Source organism: Neolamprologus multifasciatus, chromosome 14 (genome assembly GCF_963576455.1).
Source record: "Neolamprologus multifasciatus chromosome 14, fNeoMul1.2, whole genome shotgun sequence".
Lineage (NCBI taxonomy): Eukaryota > Metazoa > Chordata > Actinopteri > Cichliformes > Cichlidae > Neolamprologus > Neolamprologus multifasciatus.
The window spans coordinates 11,281,054-11,303,891 of NC_140452.1; the positions used below are offsets into that span (position 1 = coordinate 11,281,054).

At 42.0% G+C, this 22,838-nt stretch overlaps 1 protein-coding gene across 10 annotated transcripts in view; it reads right to left on the reverse strand.

Annotated features, from left to right (window-relative positions):
* The window catches only part of LOC146503609 (roundabout homolog 2-like), a 312,156-nt gene that overhangs the window by 19,075 nt on the left and 270,243 nt on the right, over positions 1 to 22,838 (reverse strand). For 8 of the 10 annotated variants that reach the window (XM_085184221.1, XM_085184220.1, XM_085184222.1 and 5 more), the window contains 15 exons: positions 22,464 to 22,588; positions 20,751 to 20,922; positions 17,870 to 18,075; positions 16,861 to 16,942; positions 16,587 to 16,752; positions 16,324 to 16,490; positions 14,928 to 15,049; positions 13,128 to 13,359; positions 10,284 to 10,408; positions 10,028 to 10,199; positions 8,804 to 8,992; positions 7,910 to 7,936; positions 5,135 to 5,177; positions 1,199 to 1,326; positions 161 to 433 (listed from right to left, as the gene is read on the reverse strand). In XM_085184221.1, coding sequence (XP_085040347.1) covers positions 161 to 433; positions 1,199 to 1,326; positions 5,135 to 5,177; positions 7,910 to 7,936; positions 8,804 to 8,992; positions 10,028 to 10,199; positions 10,284 to 10,408; positions 13,128 to 13,359; positions 14,928 to 15,049; positions 16,324 to 16,490; positions 16,587 to 16,752; positions 16,861 to 16,942; positions 17,870 to 18,075; positions 20,751 to 20,922; positions 22,464 to 22,588 — 2,229 coding nt within the window. The remainder of the gene's footprint in view (positions 1 to 160; positions 434 to 1,198; positions 1,327 to 5,134; positions 5,178 to 7,909; positions 7,937 to 8,803; positions 8,993 to 10,027; positions 10,200 to 10,283; positions 10,409 to 13,127; positions 13,360 to 14,927; positions 15,050 to 16,323; positions 16,491 to 16,586; positions 16,753 to 16,860; positions 16,943 to 17,869; positions 18,076 to 20,750; positions 20,923 to 22,463; positions 22,589 to 22,838) is intronic. The other 2 variants (XM_085184223.1, XM_085184229.1) reach the window with 1 other exon arrangement.

Here is a 22,838-nt window from a genome sequence, read left to right on the forward strand (position 1 = left end):
TTTCAGATTAATGTCACTGGAACAATAGCTCTGGCTGACATATTATCATACTCTATAAAAAAAAACCCCAACACAAACAAACAAACAAACAAAAAAAACCTTGGTGAGCCTCCCACATACACACAAATCCCTACAGACTGCATTTACTTTCGCAACTTACTGTTGTTGCAGGAGTTTTTGTCGGGCAGGGAGTAGCCCAGGTTGGCCATCTCCTGCTTGGCCTGCAACGAGGCCTTCCACTGGGCCTCAGGCAGGTCCACAGCCAGCTCATGGATGCTGCTGGAGTGGAGAATCTGAGTGGTAGCATAGGGAGTGGCCTGGGATGTTTGGCCAGGGCTGTTGTAGTTGGTTTTTGTGGTAAAGTCTATACTGCTGTAGATGGCTCCGTCCGAGAGCATGGTGCCCGTCTTATCCCCTTGTCCAGTGGGGAGATCTGGGTAAGAGTATGGAGAGATTACATGAAAGGCTTCCTTTTAAAAATGCCCACCTCACCTGTAGCTCTGCATTACTGACAAAAGAAAATGAAAAAAAAGCAAAAATGTTGCAATATCTATGGTATATCTTGCACATTTTAACAAATATATTTGTTGAAAATAAATTCTACTGTAGCATTATGACATTCCTGTTCTCCTTCCACATATCCTCTGGATATCTCACTAGGTTCCCTATGTGTTCCTACACATTAGGCATAATGTTGCTACTCTGCATGTGTGTGTACTGACAGAGTCAAAGAGGGAGAGCTAGGAGGAGAGCAGGCAGCTTCTCTCTCCGTAGTGCATGGTTTGCATGCCCAGTGAAGGGGAGATGATGTAAAGCCATGGCGGAAGTGTCCACATCTGCGCCAGTCAAGCTGTGCCTGTCCTTCACGACTGGCTGCTCAACACCATCCTTTCAAACAGCCATCCACCCCCTGCTCCTCTGCCCGTCTCTCCTCTCTCATTCGCTTGCTCTGAGGTATGGGCTTTGACACTAGGCTGGACTATATGCCATCACTCAGCCTGGTGACAGTGAAGCCCCTGCTGTTAATGCTGTAGCTGTCCTCTGGTGTGATAAATATATATCCAGACACAAATGTAATGTACATGCATGTATACATCCTGAATGCATAGAGAGTCACAGAGAGGAAGGCAGAGCAGTCATCTTTCATCTCTCTTGGTCTTTTTTCTCAAAGCAAGTGGGAAAGCACCGGGGCTCTCACCTCCTCGACCAAAGTTACTCAGGTCATTTGGTCCCCCGGAGTTGCTGTTGACAGGCAGGCTGGTTGCTGGCCAAGAGTCTGCTAACCAGGGGTAGCCTGGATCACTGGCATTTAGCAAGCCTGGGCGGCTAAGCGGAAACAAAGGATCAAATAACAGATTAGATACAGGCCATAAAACTATATTACTACAAAAGGTTTGTTTTGTTTTGTTTTTCATACAAGATTATCCCCAATTGCACATTATACCCCGTTTAATTCTTTATTATGTTACTGGAACACACACATACAGAAAATATGACAGCAATCAACAGCAAGAAGTTGTGAAGACATCAAAAAAATTAAAACATATGTTTAAATGTTACTGTCCACACGCATGTGTGTTTGTGGGAGATAAGTTTTCCATAAACCTCTGAAGCTGATGAAACGAGTCTTCAATATGGGGGGGAAACGCTATATAGATACATTTCTTCTCCCGCAAAGTTGGAATTCCTCCAGGCCCTTTAATTTCTGTTCCTGCTGAGCCTTTGTCACATTTTCTGAGTTATTAATGCAAAAGCCCACCGTGGGCAGACTAATGCATGCATTTGCGCTTTGCATAAAAGTGCAGCAGTACATGCTGACACCCACATGTATATATTTCCTAATTCATTAATATCTTGCCCCTTCTGCTGTGTTTTCCCATCAACCCCTTGTGGTGACGTCCAGACAGTCTAAATCTTATTTGATAGGGAGTGAGACCTCGGCCCTGGAACCGGCTTGTGGGATGTCTGTCTAAGGGAGAGGGTAGGTCCATTTAACAGGTGTTGTGTCCCTCTTGAGGGGTGAGCGCTATAAAAGCAGTCATCACGACTTTAACCTGTCATGGGTGACTGCTGGGAGGCCATTAGGGCCACTTTACTGTACAATCACGTCTAAGGCTCGTTACCATGAGGAACACAGATGGAGTAAAATGAGAATGAAAGATGCAGCTAAATGCCTTTGTTTTCAATTCACTGCCACACCACTTGCCACTTGTGAAACTGATTAAAATGCAAAACAAAATTTCTAACTGCGTAATCACTAGTGTACCTCGTTAGACAAATGATCCTCAGCCGGTATGTTTAGTGTATACTGCAGACCCCTCAGTTAGCAGCAGACTGCAGATATGTGTGCACTCTGAGAAACTGTGTAACACAGTAGTTACCAGTCAAGCTGCCTGATGGGATTTTTTTTTTGCCTTAGCTCCAGAGGGGTGATGTGTTGGCTCTCAGGGACTACGCGTGAGTCAGGCCCTGAGGACAAGGGCAGATAATGGCATTGCTACAGTCACTCTCTCCTAAGCCACAAGTTCTAATGAGGAGACACTGATTCCACAGTGGGGGGAGTCCAAATGAACTGCAGCCCTGGCAAGCTAAGAGCCCTCGTTGTGGTTCCTGAATGCCAAAACAGGCCCTCGGGGGAGACAAGTCATTCAAATTGATGGCTGTGCATCAGACACATGCACCTTTATAGGGTAATACATCTTCCAAGCCATCTCGTCCTTCTACCTCTGTTTCTGGCTGTCTTGTTACTCCATTGCCATTATTTTCTCTCGCCACACTCTCTTTCTCTAACCTTATTTTTCAGCTGTTTTGGGGCAAAACTACAAACAGCTGAAAAAGAAGAGACATTGTTCATTTTGTTGACTCCAGCAATAGCGCAGAAATGCACGCAGCTATAGGCTTGTGCTCCAGCATGTCCTCCCCCAGCCCACTTGAGGAAGACCATTTGAAAGACAAGGAGCTGACAGAGGAAATGGCTGCATCGTCCTTGTATTCATCACAAAGCAGCATTTCTTCTAAGGATAATTAGAATAAGACTGATTTCTGCCACGGACTCGCTATATGTGTATGTGAGTGTGTGCATGTGTGTATTCCAATGGTGGGGTAATGGAGAAGGGCTGGAGGACAGACACAGGGTCATACGTTTAATGAAAAGTTGACACCTAACTCTTAATCCATGCCTATCCTAGAATGGATAGCAACCTTGGCAGAAGAAATTTGATTTGGAGCATTTCTTCTTCTTGTTAGATATTTCAGTTACTTGTGATGAGGAGGAAGGAAACCATAAATACTGCCTAAGATGCCTGACACGGAGCTTCCCATAAATAAGCCAAGTGAGAGAGATTAATTCCAAAGCAACTTCATAAATCAAGCGTTTATGGTCCCACAGACAAGTGAATAGAACTTGGATTAAAAGTCTAGACATTAGCTAACACTTAGCACAAGGGGAAACACAGATTACTTTCTAGATTAACTCTGAGAGACCATGTTGTCATTTGGTATTCTGGGATGTAAAGGAATCTCCACAGCAACAGTGTCAGTGAAACCTGTTCACTGCGGCGCTCATCCCATGCTCCCTGCCGATCGGAGTAAATCTGCTGTGCTAAAATATTGATCAGCGCCGAGATAGGAAGTTATTACTACCTTCTAATTACCATCTCCTTATTGGCAGGGGGATAAGAAATGAACCCTTATCAGCTTTTATCAATTTCAGCTGAGCAGCCAAAGTCAAATGGTCCAGGTCTACCAATCTGCAGCCTATTCATCTTCCATGAATCATTTATTTTGTGATCGATTAAGTGTAATTGTTCAGCCAGAGCAATTTGGCAGGAGCCAATGAGAAACTAGAAACAGACGTGGTTTAATTTGCTATTGTCTAATTAATGCAATAAACATCTCAGGCAACACATGAACACTTTTTCCCCAAGATATTCTGTTCCACATTTTCACTCTCAGGGCAGATGGGGAAGTAGCAACATCTGGGATTTGATGACAATAGAGTGACTAATGGATCAGAGGCTTGTGCTAGGGCTCCAGATTGCATCCCAGTGTTGTGAAAATTATGGAAGTCACTGCTTCTGACTAAAAACATGACAAATATAGAGCAGCAAAAATACAGACATTTCAAATCCCATTTGCTGGAGTGAGAATCAGAACCACTTATGTGGAAAATTGAAGGAAAAACACTTCAGCAGAAAGTAGATGAGAAACGGCATGGCAAGTGGCGTGGCTAATTCATTAAGAGATTGCTGGCAGCTGACAGAACAATACAAACAAAATTGTCCACAGTAGCATCCAGTTGTATGCACAGAAAATGGGGAAATTTGGGGGGAAAAAAAGCATAAATATAAAAAAATGTTGCAAATAGACTGCAGAGCAGACACGTTCCCAAACGCCCAGATACACTCAGGGTCAAATTTAGTTGCAGACTCTCACTGAGTGTTTGAGATCTGGAGATTCTACCTAGTCAGGTGTGATAAGCAGTAGATAGACAGAAGCCTGGGATTCTCCAGGGAGTCTCTTGAATACCTACAAAGGCTCTGTAACTGGTGTCATTGAGATGTGCCCTAGTCACCATAGCCCCTCTAACATAGAGTGAAATGGAGCAGGCTGTATGGGGGTGCAAGAGGGGTACCTCCACACACCTCTCCCCTGGGTAATTATTTTTACATTATTACATGTGCTCAGATCCCAGCCGCCCACGCAAGGTGACAAGCAAATTTATCACTCCAGAGGGCTTCGGGGTTGCCTGTAGCCAGCAGCGGAAGATAAATGACAAAATAAAAGCACTCTATGCTTAAATTGTTTCTGTTAATTCCGCTGAGGAGATTTATGAGTTCATCTACCGATGCATGAATGGAGATGTGGTTGAAATGTATATTTCTATGCGTGTTTGCATGGTAGGCACAGAACAGGTATCGGTTATCAATCAATCTATTAGACATTTAGAAGCGCTGGGATCAAAAGCAGCTTGCTGAGGACTTCATGCATAACTATGGAGGAAAGGCTGAGTAAAGCCAATGACATAGGGAAGTAAATAATTATAAAGTAAAGGATTTTTTTTTTACTCGTTTTAGATGAGACTGCACACAAATGTGTAGAATGGGTGTGAGATTCACTTTCATGCGATACTCACCTTCCATTGCTCATCAGCCCCCCATCAACTCTCTGGAATGTCACTAAAGAGAAGAAAGAAAAAGGGGAAAAAAATACCAGATATTAAGTTTTTCAGGTGTAACATAAAGCAAACCAGGGTTTGTTTCCATAAGAAGAAAGGAAAGAAATATTGTCTTTTTAGCATTGCCCATTTTGCTCTTGTGCTTCAATAGCAATGTATTCATTTTTTTCATGCACGACATGATAGTTGATGGATTCACAAAGGGGTGCAGATGTCCGTCTGCATCCAATGTCGTTCTCTTTTTTTAACGGCTATGAAGAGGACCGCATATTGCTTTGCTTTGCATAAGTGGAGACGTCATGTGTTCCTCAAGGACAAGATGCCTGATGAGAGGGAAAACTCATTTCATTTTTTTTATTTTGCTGCTGTGTTATTATCAGATTTGTGATTAAATCTCAAACCAAAGAGAAAGAAAGATTAGAAATGGCAGAGACTTCATTAATCACACAGAGTTTTCTATCTACAGGGGTAGAGGCTGAGTTGCTGATGCTTCTTGGCTGGCAGGGCTCCCCAGAAGGTATGCATGTGGCCTGTTTCATTACAGCGATCTACAGATAACAAGGGCCGCTCTTAGTCGGAGGCTGGTAAAACTGCGTGGCCGAAAGTGAGAGCCGACTGTGAAGGATCCATTTCATCTCTGTTGTGATGGCAAAGCAGCAGTGAGAGTTCTAAGCATGTAAGAACTTCAATGGATCACAGGAAACACAGAAAAGCAGCAAGAGTTTTGGAAACCACCTCATACCAATGAGGGGGGGGGAAATGAAAAGGGGGGAAATAAGAGAGCTGATTTACTTAAGAGAGCAAAGGAAAGCTGTTAGTAATTTGGCTCATTTGTTTCACAGATGGAGATTAAAGAGAGAAGAAGGCTGAACATTCCCCCTTTTTTTCTGTTTCATTCAAGTCGGTTCCACAACAAGCCTAGGCATGGCCAAAAGAGGGGGCTTTTCTGTGGGTGACGTAGTAACAGAAGACAGACAGAGGAAACTCCCACAATAGATTAGAGAGACTGCTACACTTTAATGTATCACCAACATTACCTAAGCTTACTTAATCCAATTTTCACTCTCGTAACCACAATTCCAGGCTTTCAAATGAGAGCGAGACAATTTAAATTCTGTCAAGCATGCATGTTGGAGAGTTGAACGTTTATTTACTACATTAGGGTTTAAGCAAGTGAACACCAGCAGGTGGAATTAAAATACTTTGTTTTACCCAGATAGAGCCAACATTGCAAGTCTGCTAGAATAAAATAGATCTCAGAGAGCTCAAGACAGAAACTGCATTCTTTATTCAGTGAAATCCAAAGCCGCTTCTCTTTGTTCCCCACCACCAAACTTGCATTAAAGAATACTCAGTTGTTTGAGTGAGGACTGACAGGCGGGTGTGAGGGGGAGGCTGTGCAGCGGGAAGGCCTCTGAAGTCCCTATCTGTGCTCGGGCACATTTCTGGGCTGCTGTGGAATACTTTTATGTTAGCCAGAGTGACATGGCGGCAGGGCTGTGCTTCTCGCCTCCGTCTTCAAGATAAGCACTTTTTTTCCCCCAATATGAATACAGATTAATCCCCTTTAATAAGCACTGATCGTGGGTGGAGGTGGGGGTGGGAGTGGCATAATCAGCATATAAAAATTCCATCAAATTTAATTTTTGCTGGCCGCGTGCCTCAACATAGTTGTGATTTACCACTCCTGTGGAGACAGCTTTAGAGGGTTGAGACTGGACACGCTCAACACATCAACTAATTGTCAATGCAGACAAGAGCACCGTAAGACTCTTCAGCACCACTTTGAGTCCCATTCAAAATATAGCGCTCCAATTTATGCTGTGTTTGCCCTTGTTTGCTCTTGTTACTCAACACTCTTTGTGAGAAAAAAACCTGCTCTCTCTTTAGCATCTCTAAGGAGTGTTTTCCAAGTTTTTCCAAGCAAATGTCCTGCAAGGGATGCTGTGATACTTCACAAAAGTAATTAATTAGTGAAGGAAAAAAACTGTAGTTTTACTGTAGTTTTTTTAAGTATTTATTTTTTATAATATTTTAAGTATTTAATACTTCCAACTGCTACTCTTCTCTCCCTTTTCTTATTCAGATGAATCATTTATACACCATGGACTCCTCTTAAGCTGAATTAGCTAAAAGGCAGATGATAACATACACTCACGAAATTGGCCCATTAAAAATGTAATGCTACTCAAGGAAGGCAAACATGTGTTGTCACAGTAGTAGAGGAATCGTCACAAATAAGGAACACAAAACTCAGAAAGGAAACGGCACCCAGCTGGCTAGATGACATCAAAGGAAAGCAGATGCTCGCAAATCGAAAAAAGAGAAAACAAAGAGGGTTTGTTTAAGGAGAAGGGAAATGGACAGTCTGACCGTACCCCACAAAAATGCCACAAACAAAGCTACACAAATCAGAATGACTCGCCATTCAGAAACGGACAGCTTCAATAGAAATACACACAAATACAACACGACATGGAATAAAGTTGTGGTTTGAGCAGGAAAAAAAGAGTTTAAGTTTGCAGGGCCCGGATCATGGCCAATAACAAACTGAAATGTTTTTTCGCTTCTATTTTTGATTCTCTGATGGCACACATTGCGTTCACCAGCATGAGGTTTCAATTTGCATTAGCCATGACCGTAAGTGTGACAGTTCAAACATATGCACTAGAAGCGGGCAGGAGATGAAGCTGTACTTAGGTGGGGGGAGGAGACGGGACAAATGAACAGTACCTGCAGGGGTGAAGGTGAAGGACTGAACTGCAAAACAAGAAGACAGAGAAGTTGTGTGTTAAAAGCCTGCAGAGGTAAGCAGCGCTTTAGGGGGGTATCTGCACACAAGGAACTGGGTCAAGCTGAGAGGTGCTGAGGGTCAGAGAATGGGAGACCACAACGTCACCCAGTGTGCAGAGCGACAGCCAGAAAGCAGCCAGCTCAGAGGCCACAGAGGTGTAAAGAGGGTGGCATAAACAAAATAAAACAGACACGCACACACACACACACACAAATGTAACAAACAGAAATGAAGAGTAAATTAACCAAGTCAGCATATAGTAGCACTTCTTGACTTGATCATAAAACATCATAAGAATATAGACTTATTTAAAAGGAAAGAAATAACGCGAGAACACTCAGAGAATACGACACTAAATTGTCAGCTCATTACCACTTCCTGTTCTCTAATTAAATCTTGTACTCCTGGCAGATTATGTGGACTTGGTGGTTGCTAGTATTGACAGGGGGGTCTCTCAGTAAGATGTCAGGGTCAGTGTGTGGGAGGAGAACTGGACAAACCCAAGCTTCAGTGACCAACAGAGAGTCCAGCCTGCCCACTCAGCTCCATCACCCTGGGCTAATAACCAACACAGTGGGTGGATTTGTCAAAAACTGTGACCCTCTGGAAATGTTTCATGCTGACATCTGTCTTCTTTTTGAGCTTTAACACAGTAGCCATCTCAATCTCATCGCAGTGTTCTGATATATTCATCAAGACTGCACTCATTAAAACTGAAAAACGATAATGTACTCGTGGTAAAATACTCCTGCTTTGAAAGAGGAAGAAAATCACTTTAAAGTTAGAAGAGTGTGTTAAGGCACCAGAATGCGTGACACTGTGATCAATCTAACCTGCATAGTTGCTCAGACCCTTTCTCTTCTTCCTCCTCCAGTACAGCCAGATGCTGAAGCCCATGAGGATGACCCAGCAGGCTCCCCCAATACCGGCGATAAAAGCAGGTTGTTTCACCACATCTGTGATCTGCTCTGTGATGCTGTTGTTCCGGTTTCCATGTATAATCACATCCCGAAACTCTTTACCTGTTTGTGCAGGAACACAAAGGGGGCACTTATATAATGCTGGCTGAATAGTTACTGAGAAAAAACAAAGATTTATGCCGTTTTGTATCATTTGATTTTTCAAGGTGAAGGTTAATGCACAAATACTGACAAGCTTAGAAATATTTTACTTTTCCCCCACACCAACAGAAACATAAAGGTTAGCTAGATTAAGCTGAAAGAAAGTGTGTCTGTTACATTTCAGCTGAGGTATTGACCAGAGAAGCAGGACATACTGTCGATCTAAAGGATGTGCAGTAAAATATATTTTACAGACTGAAAAAGACAAAGCTTAAAAGCTTATAACAAATCCCCAGGTGAGCAGGTTGTTTGCTTAGTTTAGCCCCCAATTCCCTCCACAGCTGGTAAAACACACTGTGAAATGAGATGAGAGGACCCTGGTCTGTATTGATCTCCAATTGCAGCGCAGCCTGACCAGTGTGCTTGACGATATCTCTTGCAGCATGGTAGGAAAAGTGCAAACCGCACGCTATTAACATTCCCATACAGTGACAGGAAAACAAATGTACACTTGTAAGGATAACAACGCACATGTGTCTGCATATGCACGTGCAAAGATGCTCAAATGCTCATGTTCTTTACATTACCAACCACATGAACACAACTATTTGCACGTCCACAGACGGGCAAACACAACATATCATAACTGTAAGCTCATGGCTCTGCTCTCAGAGATGGATTATGTGAGTGACGCTGGGGAAATAAGAACATGCTGCGGGCCAAGCCATCAGTTATGGGTCAAATCAGGCACAATCTGCCATAGCTCCACATAAATCATATCCAGTCAGACCACATATCAAAATATTTTAACAATATCATCCATTTGGTAATTCCTAGACTTTCATGACAAAAAGTAATGATATTTGCTCAATTCCCGAGATTAAACACTAATGCTGAAATACAATTTTATTGTAACAATATTATTAGATACCCGAATATCATTCACTAAGGATTAAAAAAAGAAAGGGAAATTTGATGTCTATAAGTCAGTCTTACCAATGATAATAGGCTGGGGTTCACTCTTCACGCCAACCCCTGCACTTGTGCTGGCAGCCACTTCCACATGGTACACTACTCCTACCTGCAGCCCACCCACCACTACAGAGCGTATGGCTGCATCCACTGTCTTATTAACATGGAAACGCGTCTCATTCCCAAGACACCAGATCTGAAACGGAAAGGACAAAAATAAGTGATGCCTTTCGCTTTGTGTGACTTAAATGAGAATCCATGCTGACGTGCTGGGACCAACCTTGTACTCTTGGATGATGCCGTTCTGGTGATCAGGTGGCGGGGGGTCCCAGGAGATGCTTATGGAAGTGCTGTTCTGGTTTCCAACGGTCAGAACTGTTACCTGCTGAGGAGGGGCACTGGGAGCTGAAAGAAGAGGTGCAAATATCGATGTCAAAAGTCAAATACACTATCCATCAGTTATGGTAAAAAAGTAGAGCACATCTGATACTGCTATAAACTGTCTTTAATACATCACAATGATTTAATATATCATCCTTGTCTCCAGCTTGGTAGGTTTGCACAGAAAATACTGGTATTGATTTGTAGAATAATGGCCTGGCATAGTCAGGCAAGCACTCTCAGTCACACTAAGACTCTAGCATTGACCAGGGTGGCACACGGGTCAATGAGCTTATAGGATGAAGTGCAGACAAGAAGGAAATGTGAAAAAAATAAATTTTAGGAAAAGGAAACAAAGTCTGAGTAAACATATTGACTGATTCCATCGATCAGCGAGATGAAACTAAAGCCAGTAGGTGAGGATCAGAGGGGTGATGCCCATCTAAGTGGAATCTGCACAATCCACAGGCAGCCAGGGAGTGGATAGAAACAAGACAGGTCCAAGCTTTCATAAACCTCTATTGTTATTCTGATGGCAACAATCTTCTGACCCCACAAGGGGTAAAAGGAAAAATAAATAACAGTTGGCCCAACTGGAAATAACATTTTAAAAATAATGTTTTCTCATTTCCTCAGTGGCTGGCAGGGGTGCAGCACCACAGCAGAATACTGACAGGTCAATTACTCCTGTGCTGCCGCTCTCTCACCTCACCTCCATCCAAAATGGCACGTGTCACCCTGTAAATCTGTGCTCATCCCTCAGTGCAATTGGCCACACCAACCCCCAGAGAGCCAGAAGGCCCTGGCATAGTAGAAGATGAATGGGTCCAATGATGAACCCAACACCTTAGCCAGATTAGAAACAATCTTCCAAGGGAGCATCTGATCAACCATCAAGCTCTGGGCTCTCCAACACCGAATTACATTCAGGTGACGAAGTGCTGGATTTGTGCATGGCAGTCATCAGAAGCAATGTCGTTCAAAGTTAATGTTATGAATGATTTAGCAGCTTATTATCATGCATATTTGTGCTAAACAATACACATTTTTCATTAGAGGCCTCAGAGGCTGCGCTAATAGAGCCATTAGCAGAGTGATGTATGGCAGGCAGGAATGTGACCCTCTGTCTCGCATGCACATGGCATGCTGTGCTGGATGATGAAGGAATACAAACATGTCATCCATACAAAAAAGGAGCCAATAGCTATTGAAAAGACTGGGAGTGGGATCTCCCTAGAGATCAATGTATTGTAGATCATTAGTCTAGAAATGAACATTTATACAAACATTACTGATTTCCCTTCCCCTTAAATAAGAATTACTCTGCATAAAACATGATCCTCTGTGGTGACTTCTTAGACAATTATGCAGTGGGAATCAGATGGCAGTCAGAGTTCATTTATCAGCCATGATATGGCTGTCCAGATGGAGAGTGAGAGGACGTGTGAAAAAGGCAAAGGGAGACCAAAAAGATGGACACAGCACTGGCGCGCTGAGCATACTATAACCCTGAATCTGCCTGGACGTACTCTGGGGATTCTTTAATTGTGCTAATAACAACCTAAGTTTTAATCACACTCTGAACTTGATTTCTCTATCTGTCTAGCCACATTTTCTCAGTAGTCCCAGGGACTCTGAAGAGCCTAGAGCCCTGTGTTTGACAGTGCATTAACTCTGACCAAGCGCAGCAGCAGAGTTATGGCAGAAAGTTGTTAAGATTGTGCAGGACCTGGATGCAGATAGGGAATATTATCAGCATTGGTAATAGCTGTGACATGTGGGTTTAGGAAACATTAGGGAGATGTACCTTGGCATGTGTGAGTTTAAGGTATGTGTGTGTTTGTGCCAGAGTGTGTGTTGGCGACAGCTGTAACTTGATGGCAGTTCGACTGCTGCAGTGAATGCACTAGCTGACCACAGGAGATATGGTCCCTCTGAGAAAGGGAAAATAAATGGGCCTGTCATCCCAACAGGATGTGAACTGTCTCTTGTCCATGCAGCCTGAATATGCAGTGGAAAGACAGTCTTCGCCTCCAGTATTAAGCGTCTGCATTTGTCTTTTTGTGCTGCTGTAGGTATGAAGTTATATGGTTAAAAGGTTGAAACAAGGTTGGTGGTTGTATTTCTGTTCAGGTTTATATCAAAGCAAAACAGTGTTATTGCAGGTTTTTTTAAAAAAAAAAAGTGTAATTAATTTTAATGTAGTTTGTAGTAGGCACTAAGACAAAAACAGTTTTACACTTAGATTCACTTTGGTCGCTCAGTTTTAGTTCACTACAATAAACTTGATCGAAATACATATCTGTGTATGTATCTGTCTATCTGTGCGCCTGTTTATAACATAGCACCACATTGCTCTGTGGCCTTGTCAGAGCCTGTATGAATCAAGCTTTAGGTGACAGATCATCTTCACAGGAGGAAGTGTGAGCTGTGCCCAATCACAGCTCAGATCTGTGGCTGCTGGGTGATGGATTAGATGAAGGTTGGCACTAACACCACCAATCAAAAAAAAAAAAAAAACAGCTGGAAGGTCAAACAGACGAGCATATCCTGGAAGCATGTTTAAACAAATTACAGTTCTTAGTTTTAAAGAGGGGCACCAATGATATTGCAGCAAAAACTGACAGGAAAGCAGCCTATGGGATCGTGTCACTCATCATTTGAGTGGATGCGGGAATGTGTTTGATTTTATTGCTCCTGACATACAGTAATATACATATAATCAGCAAGTTCTTCCACTTACCTTCCTCAGTGGTCCTTGCAGTCCTGGATTCACTGTCCATGCCCTGAAACTCATTGAAATAAGGCCGGACCTTGATCTCATAAACTATGCCTTTCTTGAGACCAGAGAGGATCACACTTCTCTCTGAGGGGACGTTCACATCCTGGGTCTGCCATGGTCCTGGTGATGGCAGTCCAGATGTCTGTCTGTAAAGAACTCTGTAACCCTGGATGAACTGGGACTGACGATCCACCTAAAGAGGTAAAAGAAGGCATTATTTTTATTTAGTTATTTTTATTTCAAAGAGAACTGTGCAGAGGAAATTAATAGATGCTACTTTGGGACATTTGATAGATAATATGCATTGATGTTTTTCTGCAATTCTTACAGGGCTGCATGTATAACACTTTAGAGGCTTTTATCACCAGCACTTCTACACTTTTCTGAATTAACACTGACATCATCTCATACCATAGATCCTACCACAAAGTGGTCCCCCCAACATTAAAAAGGCATTCCATGAAGGACATAGGAATGTCTCATGTGTATTATAAATGCTAAATAGTGGCACCATAAAGCAAGTCCTACCACATTTAGGACGTGGTATGAATATAAGAATTTCATGCAGCAACAAATACATACACCCTGGGGAAATGAGAAGGATACACAATAAAGATGGTAACAGGAGATATGTCCCATAGAAAAGATGGAGAGACAGCAATTGTAGTAGCCCCCTGAAATCCACAAAGGGTCCTTCGTCTAAAACTTGGAACCATTTAGCGAGACAGAAAAAGCTGAATTTATGCAGAGGAGGAACGGGTGCATAACTCACTGTAATGGCTTGTTAACAGTAGAAGAAGAAGTGAGCAGGGCTTTCAAGTGGGATGTTAAGCAGCTGTTTTTCACCAGTGTAGCTTGAGTAAATCAGCAAAATGGATTCCGTTCTTGGTGCACGAATTTTATTAATGGAATGATTTGGGAATATAAAAGCTTTCTGAAAGGGGCCACTCTGTTTACTTAAAGGGTCCCAGCCACTGATTGATTAGGCAGCCGTGTTTTGTGTTGACTGTACGCTGCAATCATAAAGCAATGCTTTAGCATTAAATTAGCGAACAAGTCCACAGGGGTCAATAAAGATGTCACCAGGAAAACTGCTAATGTGGATAATTTGAAAATGCACTGCCTTTGCCACCAAGGGATTTATAGGACCACAATCAAAATAACCATGTACATATTATACAGTCTAAACACCGTAGTGTTTCTGTTCTCATTATTAAACAGATATTAAAAATTTTAAGTGTTTCACATTTGGCAAAATGTTCTAAACTTGGCCAAAAGTTTATTCTTATTTTGAAGCATCAGAAAGTGCATATAAGATATGGTGGCTGCAAAGGTTCCTGTTTGCAGATTACTACACTGTATTACACAAAAATTAATTTCAATCTGCTTTTATCTGAGTAGTCCTTTATGTAAGCAGGAAGCAGCTGAAGACATATGGAAGATAGATGAACAACCAGATGTCTCTGACATCTCTTTTGATGTTACTGTGGTTAATAAAACCATTTTACAGCTATCTGATGTTCAGTTACTTTTAAGTTCCCATTTACAATTTCAAAGCTGCAGTCTTAGGGAATAACCTGACAAAAATTTCCTGGCATAAAACAAATCCTAGCCTCAAGGAGCACCTTCTGGCTTCAAAGAGGAATGTTTAATGCCAACTATCTTGACTGTGACTCAATTTTGCACAATCAAAGAATCACAATATATGCTCTTGCAGTGCACAGATTCAACTGAAGTCTGAGTATGCTAAGCTATACTTACTGTCCATGTGACCTGAATGGTTGTGGGACTCAGGACAACAGGATTGTGCAAGCGAACTATGACCTCGCCGAGCTCCTTCTGTACGTGCCTGTGGTCCACACCCTGAGCTGGAGGACTTATATCTACAAGAGAACAAGAAAGTAAAAATGAGAAAGAGAAGTCCCAAAGTAAAGTCAAAGAGAGTACAATGTTTCTTACTCTTCTTAAACTCTGTTCACTCAGCTCCACACAATAAACCTTGATTCATCACCATCAGAAGTGGAATGACAAAAGAAAGACTGAATAGACCAGTCGGATTTAACAAAGACGTGTACACTTGGTAATCACGACTTCATTTAAAAAGGAGCAACTTCATCTGCATTAAAATGACCTCATTCCATTTTGTATTAAGCACTTTTCTGATCTAAAGAAAAGAAAGTAGAGTTGGGTTTGCAAAGTTCTTTAGACGTGCGACTTGTCTGCACTTACTGGGATCTGACTGAAAAACCACATCACTGAATGAACTCTGAATATAGGACCCCTTAGACATACTGGACGGAAGATGAATGGACACCATGACACTATGTTCCAGCTCATTTCTCCCATGCATGTGTTTCAAGTTATAAGCAATAAAAAATTGCAGCATATGAGATACTGAGTGTGGCTGAAATGAGCCACATTTTGAGTTATTTACTGGAGGAAAAAAAGCCACAAATATCATTTCCTATATTTAAAAAAAGATGCCTCATTTACACAACCCAGTGCAGTGATAAATAACATGGACACACCAAAGGAGCAAGACAGGCCAAACACAGTTAAAAGTAGTAAAAAATCACTTTATCATCAGTGCATGCTATTGTCAATCATCACTTCTATATATCATCTGAAGATCTTCATCTCACCATGAGAGAGATAGGCTGCAAATCAAATTCACTTTTTTAGGATGGTATTAGCTTACATTTGACAGAGCACGGCCAAAGGATTGCTTGTGGGAGGGTGTTATCCTATCAATGCAGTCTGACTGCAGACTGTCCAGTACTGTAATCAAATCATCTCTGGGTTTGGAGACAGTCATTTTCTTCTGTTATGATGATTAACATAGCAGGCATAGCACTAACTCTGTTAGGCCTTCCAAAAGTAGACATGGTTATTTTACATAATTGCTTAAGTGCAGCCTTAATGAGCTGAACTGCAATGAAAAATTTGACCTCTTGAAAGTTGTGCAGTGTTAGTGTCAGTATGACTGTTCACTGCAGACTGAGATGGGCTGATAAGTACCAGAGTTTGGAGTGGAACACAGCGACCTTAATCTATCCTTAGAAACAGAAATCAAATTCAGCTTGTGGCTTATGAAGAACTTATGCATACATGCAGTGAATGTAATGAAGTCGCTTCATATTAGTGTTATGTAAGGTACCTTGTGTTCTGACAGGATCAGACATGGGGCTTGGATCGCTCAGGCCCTGGCTGTTCACAGCTCGCACCATGAACAGGTAGATGGTGTTCGGACGGAGACCTTTAACAGTGAACTGGGTGGTTTTGACGTGGTCTGCCACTGTTTGCCAACTGTTGCTCACAGATTGACTGTAGTGCAAGAGAAATAAAGTTATATCCGCAATCCATAGCATACCAAAGCTGATAGCTAGTGACTGGCGCTTTGATGGGAGTGGTAAAACAAACCTGAACGCTTCAATGACATAGGAGGAAACAGGAGATGCTCCAGCCAGCCCAGGCTGCCAGGACAGCGACACACTGTTCTTGGTGACATCGGTAACTTGAGGTTTAGATGGTGGGCCTGGAAGCTCATTATCATCATGGTTCTTCATTACAATCACTCCACCTGATTCTGAAAGTTTCAAGTTTCAAAGAATACAACAAACAGCCATTTTCATCAATAAACAGTAAAGTTAAAACAAATATCATGTCAATATCATGTCATCTTCCCTCGACCTACCTTTGACTTCCAAGAAGGCACTCCATGATGTTTCGCCACTGGAGCTGGTGGCCACACATGTGTAGATCCCAGAGTCTGCAAGCTAGAACACAGTGCGATAAAGACAGATTTATAAATCAAAACAAGCAGCAAACAATATAAGCAGTAGTAAGGATTCCATTAATAACACTATTAGCGAAAGGGACATTTTAGTTCCCCCTCCTAAAAGCAGCAGTGACTGAATACGTGTTTCCTCCTATCGCTGACACAGTGAAACTGATGGGGGGACTTCTCCGGCTAGGCCCTGCGCTGGACAAACCGTGTGTCATTTGTGAGTGCCTCAAAGTGCTGACGCTAATTTCCTAATGAATTCCATTTTCTACTCACCACCCTTCCATCACTTTTCCACTCCCCCTCCTTATTTCCCCACTGTCCTGCCGACCACAACAAAGACAGGCTAATTAATTTATGGTGGGCTGCAAGAACCCCCTGGACCGATGACAGCTGGCTTGTCTCTCCATCCCTCTTAGGAACTTTGGTTGTTTGTTGGTTTCTGTCCCTGTGCCTTCCTTCCATTTATTAAATAACATGTCAGTGGTCACCGGTTTTGTCAAGCATAATAGGTATTCCACTGAGGCCACAGAGTGCAGAAAGGGAGATGCGATTCTTCTAAATTTAATCTACTTGATACATTTGCGTGTGCATAAATGTGTGTGTATATATTCTGAACCACAGCTGGATTCCATCCAACCCTTCACAGCTGAACTCAAATGGAGCTACCATGCCACTAAGTGATACAATCATGCAGGTTAAACAGGGGGGTTTGGTACTTCTTGTATGCCCACTGGAAAAACCTCGTATCCTGGAGTCTTGCAAACATGACCATGCGGTTGCAAATAACTGCAAATAACAGCATTAACATTTTATGTTAATGCTGGTTTTAAGCTCTGCTACAAAGAAAGCACAAAACGTTTAACACATAGTAGCAGTTAGTAGTAGTAACTGTGACTTTAACACTAAAATCTTTTACCCTGATGTTTTTGATCTGCAGACTGCCCAGCTCCTGCAGCGACATGCGGGGGTCCTTTCCTAGTAGACTGACCCCATCCTTCAGCCAGCTGATGGAGGGGATAGGATCTCCTGAAGCCTGACACTTCAGTAGCGCCATACTGTCAACCCCCAGGGTCTGATTGGATGGGCCTTGGCGAATAATAGGCGGAGGTCTATCTGTGAGCACTGTGAAACAAAGAGGAAAATGTGAGTGTTATCCATATTCTGTAGTTCAGATGAATGATGATGCTCATATAATGCGCATGACTATAAAATAAACTGAGTGATAGCACTGGTTATAAAACACACAGCGGGAGGCGGATATTGGTATCTATCATAAAGTAGACTATTTTCTCTGCAGGTCTTGTAATTGTGCCACAGAACAATGATTCCTGTATTTCCAGGAACGAAAAGCTGAGTAGTGTTTTCTTCTTTCATTGATGTGGCAGAGGGATGCTAAGCGGTTTCCAGTTACTGCCTGGGTAGCTTTATTTTTACACACTACTCTAGACTCTGTGGTACAGTTTGGCGGTGAGACACTGGCCTATTGAGCCAATATGGTTCAGATAAATACTTCATTATGTGCAGTATGGGGCACAATAAAAGGTGAATTTTAGAAAGTATGGAAACTGGACTCTTTATATCAAAAGAATCAGAGAAGGCAACCTTAATTTCTTTATTATTTGGTTCCAGTTTCAATTTAAATGCTACAACTTTGATGGATTCCATTTATATGAGCAAATTCATTTGTTTTAATGTGCCAAAAAAGCCTTTGGGTACCATCTGTAAAATAGGGGATGTGTCAGAGGCGATCTCAGAGATTTAGTACTGTAGCACAAAGGCAGTTTATATATTTAGAGTTGAATAATGTGGAGTCCCCCTGGCTTCGCAGAACCTACATTAATTAGAAAGTATGGATTAATGATGTCAGACCTGCAGGGGCTAATTACCAAGTACCTCAGTAACCTTTCAACACATTATCACACCTCGCTTGCAACCCTATTTTCTGTCCCGCAGTTACATCTGATAAAAGGAAGTGTTTCCAGATTATTCTCTCTACTTTCGTAGATGCTTTGGGTCAAGAAGGTGGAGAGAAACCTGATATGTTATCCACCAGCCAAATATACTACATTAATTCCACCTTTTTGTTTTTAGGCCTCTATAATAAGTAAGTAGGGCAAATGTGATCAAATGAATCAAAAGTAATAATGTAAAGTTGAAATCCAGCCAAGAGACGATTCAAAGCACCTGCTTCTAGCCAGGGACTCAGTAAGATTCAGTTTGTCTTCTAAATAGCATAGTTTGTCAAATTAAGATGCATTAAATTATAATGTGCATCCATGTTTGTTAAAAGATGTTTAAAGCAACGTCCCTCACATTAATGCAGTCCTTACTTAATACAGTACACTGCTATAAGACTTGGTTTGACAGAAGCTAAAGCGCAAACAGAAGGCATGGTTTGGTCAAGGGGTTTGATGCGTTTAATTTATGTGTCCATGGCATGTGGGAGTGACAAAGGGAGGAGGCAAAGCTCGACTAAGGCCTTGGGTCTCTGGATCAGGAATTTCTCATTACAGATCTCCTTGAACTCCACAGACTGCTGGCGGGACTCCGGGCAGTAAATCACATGAAGACTGCAGCAGGTGTGGCCATGACCTCACCCTGACCCACACAACACTCTTTCCTCCTTTTCCACTGATTTTATTCATTTTGCTAACATGTCTTCAATAGCATACCTTGGCAAAAAATAAAAGTGGGAGTTAAAATACCTTAACTATAACAATGCTACACATTTCATTCCAAAGTGAATGTGTTTTTCAACATACTGTCTACACTGAGTTATAGAGACATCATATTTGTTGCCACCACCTGTCCACTATACTGCCATTAAGTTGATCACCCTGTGGCCCTGGTACTGCCAATTGTGAGCTGGAAGTAGTATCACTAATATCCAAAAAGGATATCTGCATCTTTCTTTGTAAGACTTTGATAGAGTTCTTCAGTCTGTCTGAGACACTCATAAAGAATGTAAAGCCCAATCAGAGTTCTAACACTTGTGACTGTTATACTCGCAGCCATGTGTACAAAATGTTTGTTTAAATAAAAATACAAATACAGCTGAAAAAGTGATAAGCAGGAATTTGAAGGGCACTTTCAATTATGTACCTGCACCCGACTGCAAAACAAAACCAAAAAAAATGCCCATGCTGTGTTTTTAATCTTTTTGCTAGCAGGTACTTTAGCCGACATATGGATAGCCGTCTATCTTGCCATCACAATAGCTGATTAGATGCTCCCGCGCCTAGCAAGACAAAAATAATTAATTTCATAGAAAGCCACTGTCACTCTATCAGTCTCCTTCTCCTGCTCCCGCCCTCATACACAAACATGTGGCTCCCTCACTCACCAAACCGCTGACCATTAAACTTGAACAAACTCAAGGGCAATGCTCTATTTTCTTTCCAATAGGAAGACGAGGCATTTTTAATTAAATTGCATCAGGAAAGAAAGAAATAAGTGCACAGAGCAAAAACACAGTAACTGAAGGTTATGGACATACTGACATTTCTTCAACAATCGTTGAATTTTCTTTGCACTTTGACCGTTTAAAAAATTCATTTGTACTTGTGCACCTACTGCACACACAAAGGTCTTGAAGGCCAAATTCCTACTTGCACCAGGCAATAGCCGTGTTGTAGCTAAAAGCTGACAAACTCAAGTCAGATGCCATCAGTGTCAGTATAAGTAATTTGTTTGGTGATGGTTCACCTGCCTCACCCCATCTGCAGTGATACTAAGCAATGTGTCAGTGTGTAGTGGTGTGCTGGCATGGCAGAAGTTACACGTCAGGTTTTCCTCACCATCTGTGACCTCCAGTTGAGCCTTGGCGAGGATACTGCCTGCAACGGTCAGGGCCTGGCAAATATAGTAACCAGCATCTGCCCGCTGCACAGATGAGATGGTCAGGGCTCCACTGGGCGACACCGAAAAGCGATTGTTGGGCTGCTGGGGTTGGTTGGGAAAGAGCAAATTCTGCAGGAAATGGAACAAACAGCCAATTAGTGAGAACATGGAAGCAGTTCAACCTGGAAGAATTACAAAAATGCTCACACATCCATCACCATCGAATCCACACATATACTGTGCACACTAACATGCAAACACATCCGACTATTAGTGTAATCACAGCATGAACAATTCTCTCTTTGACTATGTGAACCGACTTCACGAGCTGCAAAACATGTTTGATGTCTTGGTTTCATACTTATTCTTGGGCCAAGCCAGTGGCTCCACTCTCTTAGGAAGGGAACTTTTGCTCTTGTTGGCTTCATGACCACTTTCCTCTCTGTTTCAATTCCACAGTGGTTTTGAGATTTTTTTTAAATGTATTTTTTTAAAAGGAGACCACCTCATGTAAATTAGACTTTATTAAATATAATGTAATCTTAAATTTAGAAAGGAAGACATAATCAGCATAATACATGTCAGAGTAAATACACAGAATTAGACGACTAATGACACAGAAAAAAGTACTTCTTTCTGAGTAGTTCCCACCTTGTCCCAGCTCTTCCTGTACTGTTTTATTAGGATCCCCAGAGGGAACCAGCAAAAACATCTGGATTGAATTACATCTAATCACTTATATGTAACAAACTGCACAGTTTCTTTTCTATTAGACTCTATGGGTCACCAGAACATATGAGATGTTCAACTGGAAGAAATGCATTAATGTTATTTAACTAATATACTTAATTAGCTTTAACAAATACCATCACATCTTTTACATATTAGTAAGGATAAAGAATAGAAAGCTTTAATAAACACAAGGACAAGTGCCAACAAGTGCAGAAATGTCAAGAACGAACAGTCATTTGAAAAGCCTCAACTTTAATGACAAAGTGAGACACACACAGAATGAGTTCACATTACTCAATAGCACTGACTCACGATGCTTTAGGTAACATATTGTTATTTGAGTATCATACCTGTGCAAAGTTGTAAGCATGTGTCTCACTTCTGTTCACTGTTTTCAGAAAACTCTGTTCTAATTGTTGGCCTGCAGGCTATGCGTGAGCGTGTTTCAACCTTAGCGAGAGCTGAATCATATCTGTGGCTCATCTACAAGTCCCAACAGGTTCCTAATTGGCACTGTTGTTGACCGTTGTGAGGACACCCAGGTATTTGAATGGGTTATCTGCTTGAGTGAGGGTTAGGATCGTTCTTATCAGTTCAGGGTCACAGAAAACCAATTAGCACTTTGCCAGGCACACTTTGATTTGGCAGATCCTGAGAACAAAGGTGTATCTATGTGTCTGTGGTAAAGATACCGATCGCAGCAGATAGTGTCGAAGTGCTGTCTGTGTGTGTGTGTGTGTGTGTGTGCGCAAAGCAGGGGAATCCAAAAAACACAATGACTGTGTGTACAGTTGGTAGAATCGAAACCTGATAACGCCAGATGTACGGTAGATAATAAATCCCGCCTAAAAAGAGAGTGATATGTTTTCACATGTAAAAAATAATAATGAAAAAGTAATTAAAAAACAACATTAAACTGGATTAGTCTGTGTTTGTACCTGACTCCCCTCCTTCTGCCAGAAGACAGCAGGTTGTGGATTTCCTTTGGTTTCACATGGGAAGGTAGCAGTACGGCCTTGTGACACGATTTGGTCCCTTGGACGGATGACAAACTGGGGAGGAGCTGAAGTCAAAGGGCCAGAACAACAGTGTTAGAGGACCTGCGGTGCATAGTGAAGCCGAACATTAAGGCTTAAGGACTTCAAGCAAAAACAAGCAATATACCACATGGTCAAATCAAAATGAGAGTGCTGTACAGAGCTTCCATGCAGCATCATATCTGTCTTTTGCTCTGAACACCAGTGACTATCATGACTCTCACTGCCATGGTAACAAGGCTGGCCATTCATCCAGGTGAGACTGAAGCTGAATGA